Source organism: Papaver somniferum, chromosome 3 (assembly GCF_003573695.1).
Source record: "Papaver somniferum cultivar HN1 chromosome 3, ASM357369v1, whole genome shotgun sequence".
NCBI classification, from domain to species: domain Eukaryota; kingdom Viridiplantae; phylum Streptophyta; class Magnoliopsida; order Ranunculales; family Papaveraceae; genus Papaver; species Papaver somniferum.
Genome location: NC_039360.1, coordinates 26,317,061 through 26,326,731, shown reverse-complemented (window position 1 = coordinate 26,326,731; position 9,671 = coordinate 26,317,061). Strand labels below are relative to the sequence as shown.

At 36.9% G+C, this 9,671-nt stretch overlaps 2 protein-coding genes and 1 long non-coding RNA gene across 3 annotated transcripts; all 3 read left to right on the top strand.

Moving 5' to 3' along the window:
* The first annotated feature begins 221 nt into the window (after positions 1-221).
* On the top strand, positions 222-999 carry LOC113361055. The gene is made up of 2 exons (XM_026604435.1): positions 222-433; positions 556-999. The coding sequence occupies exons 1-2, from the start codon at positions 266-268 to the stop codon at positions 778-780; spliced, it is 393 nt and encodes a 130-aa protein (XP_026460220.1). The 5' UTR covers positions 222-265; the 3' UTR covers positions 781-999.
* Positions 1,000-1,528: 529 nt separating this feature from the next.
* Positions 1,529-2,051, top strand: LOC113361054. The gene is made up of 2 exons (XR_003364923.1): positions 1,529-1,679; positions 1,782-2,051. It is a non-coding gene; the product is annotated as an uncharacterized LOC113361054 (long non-coding RNA).
* Positions 2,052-5,743: 3,692 nt separating this feature from the next.
* On the top strand, positions 5,744-7,792 carry LOC113355635 (DELLA protein GAIP-like). Its single transcript, XM_026598554.1, has one exon. It carries the CDS (start codon positions 6,040-6,042, stop codon positions 7,654-7,656), a length of 1,617 nt encoding a protein of 538 aa, XP_026454339.1. The 5' UTR covers positions 5,744-6,039; the 3' UTR covers positions 7,657-7,792.
* Positions 7,793-9,671: the final 1,879 nt, after the last annotated feature.

Genomic DNA, 9,671 nt, shown 5'->3' with positions numbered 1-9,671 from the left:
TAAGGAGAAAAGTATCATACAACACATGGCACAAGATTAGAGCTAGAGTATCTTAATACAATGAAATGGACTATACCGTATACACACCACCTTATACACGTGTTACAAGATCAGTGACGGAGCAACTTAATGCAACGGAGCAGTCTACACCATATCCACACCACTCTTCGTTCTTCTACTTCACTCTAGGGCTCACTGACTAGAATCGCTTCAAACACCAAAACAGTCCCACAATTTCACTTCTTGCTTTAATTCATCATCACTAATGTCATTCTCTTCTTCGGTTTATCTCCAATTCACAGCTCTTTCTGAATTTGTGTCTTCTCATAAACCACCATGGGCTACTCCTAACACCCTAGGGTTAGTTTTTTATGCTATTAATCTTATTTTGAGCCTTTGCATGCCTTTCGTTATCTCTCCCAACAAATACCAGGTATGAATTTTGACTACTTCATTGTTTGTTTTTTTTTGATATTATTTATTAGGGTTTTTTTAAATTCTGAATTTGAGTTTTGGATTCATAGATTTGCTTCTTCTTTTTCTTGTTGTTGATAGGCGATGGATGAAAGAGATGAATTAGAGGCTGAAGTGTCTGAGATTAAGTGGAATGATAGAGATGGGTGGAGTAGGAAATTGATAGAAAAGAAGAAACAGAAGATTGCTGCATTGGAAAAGAAGATTGTTAGGCTTCAAAATTGGTACTCGGTTGCTAATTTCTTATCTATGTTTTTATTTCTCGGTATGTTTTGCATTGTTTTATTGCTTTACTGCCTACAATAAATCGTCTTCTCTAGGTTATTATGAAGAAATGAAATAGACCCTTTGTATATAGATTAGATTGATATGGAGACAGACTCCTTCATTAGCCATTATGGGTTTGTTTTGAAAAGTATTTTGGTAACTTCTAAACTAGAGGTATTATCGTGCTGTGAATATGTAACGAGAATGCTCTCTTTATATCATCTAGTTTATCTTCTGGGGTGCCTCTTTTGTTTTTTACATGAATGAGGCATCATTGATTGTTTGAATTTCATTTGTAGCTTTGTCGATACTGTACTCGGTTCAAGTGTTGGCTACTGACTGCTAGTGATTTCCTTATTGATTGTAAAGTCTGATTAAGTTAAGTTAAAGTGTTGACTAGTGAGTCAAAGATGATATAGGCATAGAGCAATATGATAAGTTATCATTGATAACTGCGCCATGAGGGAGATGAGATTAGAAGCTTGATAGTTGATAGATTACGTGTAGTAGTATCGACCAATAGATGGTTGGTGGTCCTTATATCACTGTGACATAAAAAGTTACTACTTAATGTTGGATTTTGTGGCCCAAATATACCCATATCCATTTGGGTTAGATAGCAATATCCAGTTTATACTAGACTCTTCGTTATGGCGGCAAACAAGTGTGAACTGTCGCAAAGAGAACTCTAGAATGACGGCTATTTTGTAGCTTACTTAACTAGTAAGGTTTCTTTGATGGAAAGAAGATCTGTAACTATAAATAGCCCTTAAGAGGTGATAAACCTATTCCTTGCCATATGAGAGAATTGGGTTAGCAACTAGAAAGAGTGGTGAGAGGAATAAAGTTTATCCTCCAAAATTTGTTGCTGCAAATTGATGGAGATGGAAGATAGAAAACAAACAGCAAGGTTCTATTAATGTTAGCTTTAATTTGAGGTATGTAACTATATCCCTATTTCCTTGTTATGGTTAAATTGAGTTTGTAGCAAACCTGGATAATCCTAGATCCTATTGTTCATGCTTGAATTGTTGTGTTAGCATGATGAATTCCCAACACTTGACGCACTAGGTCTCGGATGCAGAACTTTGTACAAAATAGGAACAAAGTTTTCACAATGCAGAACCTACAAAATAGAGCTGATAGAACCACTAAGATCACTGTTATCCCAGAATGAGAGGCTTTCAAGCACAATACCGAGTTTGTACTTTACTTCTCAACTTTATTTCTTTGGTATGGTACATTGCTAAGAAGTAAGAAATAAGGAATGTTGGTACTTTGCAAATGAAAGTTATTATATTGAACATGCATCTTTAAGTTCTTTGATCTAATTTTTCTATTGAACATTATCCAACAAAAAGAAAAGGTAAAAATTAGTAGATACTTCTAATAATACCAATTTTTTATAACAGAAGAAACGGTGCTTTGCATTCCGATACCGCGGAGCAATAGCTAGTTAGCTACATTCATTTCTGTTATGGAAATGTCAACCGGCAGATTAGAAACTTAGAATTTTAGCTTAATACATTTCTGGTGTTTTATCTATCACATAGTACAACTAGTGTCACCTTCGAGAAAAACATCGACATACATCTCTGAATGAAGAAACTGTTGCGTAATTGTAACTTTAGTAATATGATTTATAACTGCATCAAGTGAGAGTACGATTAAGTTAATAGAATCGACCAAAAATAAAGTCAAGTGGCGTGTGTAACATTTTGAAAATATTTCAAATATAGAACAAGACATGCACTGACCAGCTGAAGGTGAAATTTATACTGAACTAGCATGAGGTAGAGGAGCATGCTGTGTCTGCAATACTCCAAATTAGTAAGAATTAGAAGAACATGTCCAGGAACACACTAGCTTCAGCAGTATGTGGTCATGATTCTTAATACCTTGTAATGTCTAGAAAGCTTTGCATCGGCTTATGATCCAGTGGCTGTCGAACACAAGAAAACCTTCCAGCAAGGTGATCATTAGTTATCATCCCTCTTTTGCTATTTAGTGGGATTTCAATATTGAATGTAACAGTATAATTTCAAAGTTAATTCTGAACGATAAAAATGTACTTTTCCACTTACTGTTCCGAGATTGCTCGTTGTCTGGTTTTGGCTTTCAGTTGGGGTACATTTGCATTTTAGAGCTATCTTTCCTTTGTTTTATTTTTGCTTCTCTTTGTGATCCTGTGTGCTTTTCCAGCACTTTTCTTTCTTTCAAATACTGGCTAGCTTGCAATGAAGGTTCACTTAAGGGCGTACCTTTCAGAGATATTACTTTTGCATAGACCATATCGCAATTGGTAAACTCTTTTTTCTTTTTTGAATGAATGCAATTCATAGACTGACAACTTGATTGGTTGATAGCACAGAAAATCTACTTGTTGTTTTGGGGTTTGACTCTGATTTTGCTAAATCCCATGGCTTGTTAATTTCACATTATTGTTGTGCATTCCTTACTGATACTTGTAATAGTGTTTGTTTTTCATCTTCAGTACCGGGAGATATGGTATCCCAGTGGGATTCCATGAGAACCATTGCTGAGGATTTTAATTGATAAAGTTGACCTCTGGAAAAAATCCAAACAGAATAAGAAACAAGTTACTAATTTTTTTTATTACTGAACTCTAAGTCCCTGACACCAGAACAATGCACTGCACAGAGCAAGCCTGTAACCACTCAAAACCCACAAAACAAGTTATAGAACAAGTAAGACCACTCTTATCAACCCAGAAAGAGATGTTTTCAAAGATGATCTGATTTATTGTTTTTTTCTTATCTTTTTTATTCTTTATATTCCTACGTCTAATTTACCGTTAGTTGTCATATATGGTGGAATGAGTTTAAATTTAGTAGAACTGCAGTACGTTATGAGAAATTCACTTTAGGTCCTATAAAAATTAGCTTCCAAATGTCAAAAAGAATTACTGCCTCACTTTTCCGATTTGCCGAATTTTCAAAAAGATGATTGTATCTGTTTTCCAGAAGCGGATTTGCCTTATTTTCAGAAAAGATGATTGTATCTATTTTCCAGAAACGGAAAGAGAAGAGTATACATTATTCCTCGTCATATAGGGTAGGGTATAGGGTAGGGTAGGTAAAACATATGGGCAATGGAATCTCAACTTCCCCCGAACCCTAGTTAGTAAGTTCGCGAATGATTCGCGAATCATTCGCGAATTTTTCCGTATCACGAATTTTACCGTTTTATTCGCGTACGTTTGCAACTCCGAACCCAAATCACGTATTATGTGGCATTCCCGGATTATTCGCGAACCGTTCACGAATTTTACGTATTCCGAATGATACGTCCGCTTAATTCGCCATAAATTCTTTAGCTTTTACTTTTCAAAGACTCCACTTTTTGGGTTTTACTGCCTTCCGAGCATACACGACCGAATATTAGACGTGTTGTAATTTTTATGAAACAAAAACGACTGAAGAGATTTGAAGGTGAAGGTGAGAGAGATCTCAAACTCACTAACCAAGCATCTACACCACCATACGACGTCCTCTTGGATAACTAATGTTGTATATATTATTAATATCATCATATTAAGTTTATTTTTCTTTAAATAACTCACACATATGCATAAAAATTGGTCTATGACCTTATAAATACAAATTATTTGTTATATATAGATACCGAATTTTCAGAGCCGAACTCACATTTATAAATCGAATTATACACGTACGTATGCCGTTCCGAATTACTGACGAATCACGTCCCGTTGACCGAATTTTGGACCGAATCTGGATTTTACAAAACCGTATAATACTCGTACGTTTGCCGTTCCGTACGTTTGCCGAATCCCGAATTGCTAACTAGGCCCCGAACTATTAGAATGTCAATTTTTATTTCCTTTTATTTTTATTTGTGAAATGCAGACTTAAATAATTAAGTAAATTAGTAGTGTCCTTGTGTAACTCCTTTCCTGGAGTTAAAGAAAATGATCCGCCAGTGTGTACTAATATTAGTTTTTCTGGCAAATTTTGCTACTGCATTTGTTGGTTAATTTTATAGATTTCCTGTGCTAATACTGCAAATAAATATCGTTGGGAAGTTAATAGCAAGTATTAACTGAAGCCTTACTTCATTATCATCATTATCATAACACGCTAAACTCAACCACTTGATAAGAAAAAAACTGACATAATTGCTAGTATTTCTGAATTTTTTTGCTAAACAAAATTATGTAACAATGACCCATATTAACAACTATGGAATAAATGTTATTGTCCATCACTAAATCAATCAGAATATTTGAAAAAGATAAACTATAATAACAAATAAAATAAAATAAATGTTATTGTCATTTTCTTATTCAATAACACCATCTGGAGGCTAGATAAGGGCATTAGGACCCCCAATCCCCATCCAATTGAGCAAATTTAGATTATTTTTAATATCATGATTTGGACAATTTGATTAATATTTCCCAACCTACAGAGATGCCTAACCGAAACTGAAAAATGCCATCAACAAGTTTGAAATTCCCTATAGTGTGTATAATAAGACTTTTGTCTGCACCTTCAATTGCCGGAGCTCCTAATTTAAATCTTGTAAGAATGGTGTTGGAAACTAGTAAATGAAGTCTAACTAGTTGGTGCCACCCATAAAAAGATGCAGCAACTTTTCAAGTACCCCCATGAAAACAATGGTAGTTATAGACTTATAGTTTACCAGTTATTCAACGCCCATAGAATATAATCCCAGAATTATTCTAATGATACGTAAGAAAAAATGACTTTAAATCGACTGTGAAAATCATGAGCTACTAGCAGTAAACCTGACTTTAACAATCCCAGAATTTAGTAATCGATAGCTAAATTTATTTTTTTGAATACAATTTACTTTAAAAATGGATTTAAATTGGCAGCGAGAACTATGGACCAGTACACCTGACTTTAACATCCAACCACTGGATTTATTCATTTTTCTCCCTGGATTAGTCAGTTTTATTTGCTAGTTTATTATATATCGGAGAGTGACACCCGAAGGGACTTCCGATACGTGCATATGCATCATGGGCATGCTGCATGCATGTCAAGTTGTCATGCATAAATTTGGCAAATCTTGATCATCCCCACCTTATTATAATCTCACTTGTTTTGTTGCTTATATCATTAAAATCACATCTTCCTATATACAACTCTACACAGCAGTCCACAGTCTCAATGTTGTTATTATAATTCCCTTTCACTTAATTTTCCTACCTTCTCTTCTCTGAATCCTCCTCTTCTCTCCATAAATCATAGCCGGAAACCGATATAGAAAATTTTAGTCATATCTCATGATATGGGGCCGTATGATTTAGGCATCTCCATCGGAAGTAGCAACAACTCCGGCAGCAATTGTTTCCATAATGAGAAGTTGGTCACGCCGGATATCGATGGGTTTCTGGCTTCTGATGCAGTTCTTTACTCCATGCTTAACGAGTTGAATAATCAGTCCTTACCTAATTATAGTAGTGCATCTCATCATCATCATAATCTATCAAATTTATCAGCTGATCTAGAGCTTATAGACTCGTTAATCCCAGCGCCTGAATCATTAGTTCCGACAGCCGGTAACATCGCGTGGAGTGATCAGAACGGTATAAATCAGCAACCTCAAATTAATCAAGCATCACCACCGGCACAACAACATCAAATGACGACGGCAAGTGTAGTTTCGCCGAAGAACGAGATTGAAATGTCATACGAATCATCAGAGAATGTTCAGGAACTCGGAATGGTTTCGGCGTCATCACCTGCAGAGGCTACGGAAGAAGAAGATCCTAGTATCAGGTTAGTACACTTGCTGATGACATGTGCAGAGGCAGTCCAACATGGCCACATCTCATTGGCTGCAGCTTTGATTGAAGAAATGCGTTATACATTGACACGGGTTAACACCCTTTGTGGAATCGGGAAAGTTGCCGGATATTTCATTGATGCACTATCCCGACGAGTTTTTAGCCCTTCGTCACAAGAAGGATTCTTACCGGCAACCGATTCGACTCAGGAGAATGAGTTCTTGTACCATCAATTTTATGAAGCTTGTCCGTTTTTAAAATTTGCTCATTTTACAGCGAATCAAGCAATCATAGAAGCGTTCCAGGGTCATGATTGTGTTCATGTGATCGATTTTAATCTAGTGCATGGTCTTCAGTGGCCGGCATTGATTCAAGCTCTAGCTTTACGTCCTGGTGGACCACCGGTTTTGAGACTAACCGGAATTGGTCCCCCATCAACAGACGGCAGTGACTCGCTTCGTGAAATCGGATTACGGCTAGCCGAAGTAGCTTGGTCGGTTAACGTTAAATTCAGCTTCCGGGGAGTATCAGCATCACGGCTGGATGATGTGAAGCCATGGATGCTACAAGTTAAACCATTTGAAGCCGTAGCCATAAATTCAATAATGCAGCTCCATCGGTTACTAGGAACCGATTCAACTCGCGGATCACCACCGATTGACTCAGTACTAAGTTGGATTCGAAGCTTAAACCCGAAGATCGTGACGGTTGTTGAACAAGAAGCGGACCATAATCAACCTGGATTCTTATCCCGGTTCACAGAAGCCTTGTACTATTATTCCACAATCTTTGATTCTTTAGAAGCTTGTGGACTTCAACAAGAAAAAGCTTTTGCAGAGATGTACATACAAAAGGAGATATGCAATGTGCTAAGTTGCGAAGGTGTAAGCCGGGTCGAACGTCATGAACCGCTGATTAAATGGCGCAACAGGCTCGTAGACGCAGGGTTCGGGCCGTTACATCTCGGTTCCAATGCTTTGAAACAAGCAAGGATGTTATTGACATTGTTTTCAGCTGAAGGCTATTCAGTGGAAGAGAATGAGGGTTTTCTGACATTGAACTGGCAAAGCAGGCCTCTCATTGCTGCTTCCGCTTGGCAGCCCTTCGCGTCAAATTAGTCAGGCCACCACGGCACAACCAGTGTCACTCCTACAATAAAAATACATGTAATTACAGGATTAAAAAATGTCATGTTGCTTCTGATTGGAACCTATACCGAGTTATGTTCTATGATGCTTATTTTATGTTGCAAAAGTCTGGCTGATCTTGATAACTTGTGGCCTAGCTCAATATTTCAAACTGCCATCAAATTATTGCCTAAAGAAAGCAGTGCACTTGAGTTGAGAGGTGGATACTATGTCAGCACAGTGCAAGTTTAGTCAAGAATAGACTAACTTGTGATATATGGATCCTATGAATGAGGTGACCTTTTGCAATTTCTTTCATTACTTTGAAATGATTGTGGTTCAGTGACTCACCAAAGATTCTTGGACTACTTTTTACTTTTCGGTCGCTGCTACAAAGAGGGTACCAAATTCCATAGCGGTGTTAGGTACTAGTCGGTGGATCCAGTAGTCAAGATTATTTTTGTTTTACACAGGTATGGACCGGTCCGTAAACCCATGGAATGTGGTAGTATTCCTACCGCGGTGATGCATTGTTTGGCCCAAGAATTGCAAATTTGTCTACGGTCCCAAAGGGTGAAACAACAAACACTATATAATGGTGACTGGTGAGAAGTATGAAACATGGGATAATAGTACAATGTTTGTCAAATGATAGAATGCAAGCTTATTGCCAGCATTTCTGAGCCAAGGTGGGATCCTATGCCGTATTTCACTATTAGATTCTTCTTTACCCCCTAAAATTCATTGATTTCTGAATTTAAATCAAGTTGCGCAGAGTTATGGCTTTTACCAAATATGCTTACAGGATGTTTAACAGCCAAACTGCTTTTGCTTTTCACAAAAGAAGAATTACTTCCCGGAAGCAAAAAGCAAAAATACTCTGCTTCTCTGATAGCGCGTATGAATACTAAAAGGAGAATTCAGAAATATAAATATTTTGTTTTACATTTCTTGCTTTTGGTCAAAAAGTTAGTTCTAGATATGCTTCTCTAATAGCGCGTATGAACACTAAAAGCAGAAATCAGAAACAGAGCTATTTTATTTCACATTTCCTGCTTTTAGTCGAAAAGTTAGTTCTAGATATGCATCTAAATGCGCTATAAAGTTACTTCTTTTTCTTAACTTAAACATATTAAATCTATTAATTTCCCGTATCATTTAACTCGTCCATTCATTTATTCGTGATTTTCCGATTTCAAGTCATAGATATCATGATATCTGATAATTTTATTAATTAGTCAGTTTGTTTAATCAAAGTGATGGATTAAGTGACCTACTAATTATGACATTTGTATAATGGAATTATGAGGTTAGGGACTCTAATCACAAGACTGAAAACTTCCCAATCTTAGGGAGCAGAATCATCTGAACTTCACGTGCTAACGTTCCCAAGTTTGTTTGGCTGACAAAATGATCATATTTACCAGTTACCAGTACTAGTCAAGTCCCCACGTCTCATCACATCATGCATAGGGGGCCATTGCCCCCACTCGAGCAACTACTTTTCATGGGACCACCATGAAAACAATACTCACGTGGCAATTAGTCAGTGTACTTATTCTTCTTCTACTACAACTACTGGTATCTCGTGATCTTCTGCCTAGCTTGTATTTCCTTAATTTGATCTCAATGGCCTACTCTTTTATGTGATTTGTGTCCCTTTGTTTGGCTGCCTGTCTGTCTGATTGAAACTTGTTTACTAGTATTGAGCATGAGGTTGTATCTTGAGGAAGCTTAAATTATTGCGGTTTAGGTTTTGGTCAGTGGTGGGGGTTTAGTTAGGTCGGTAGGGCTGGGTTGGTTCTACAATCGGCAAAAACTCATTTTGCAAGCTGAATTTCAAATAGGATTTTGAAAAAAAGGAAGCTCATCTTAAAATTGATTCTCTGTGTTGTAATTTGGGTAATTTGGAAAAAAGAATTGACATTACTTTTCAAGCTTGAAAGAAGAAGGTAAAGGAGGTCCCTAAGGATATGAAGCTAGCAATTTATTTGTGGGGGTCAGCT

Bases quoted from the DNA above. Each gene is read 5' to 3' on its own strand.
- LOC113361055 (XM_026604435.1), top strand. From the start codon at position 266: ATGTCATTCTCTTCTTCGGTTTATCTCCAATTCACAGCTCTTTCTGAA. The intron at 434-555 runs GTATGAATTTTG...TGTTGTTGATAG, and splicing joins TCTCTCCCAACAAATACCAG to GCGATGGATGAAAGAGATGA.
- LOC113355635 (XM_026598554.1), top strand. From the start codon at position 6,040: ATGGGGCCGTATGATTTAGGCATCTCCATCGGAAGTAGCAACAACTCC.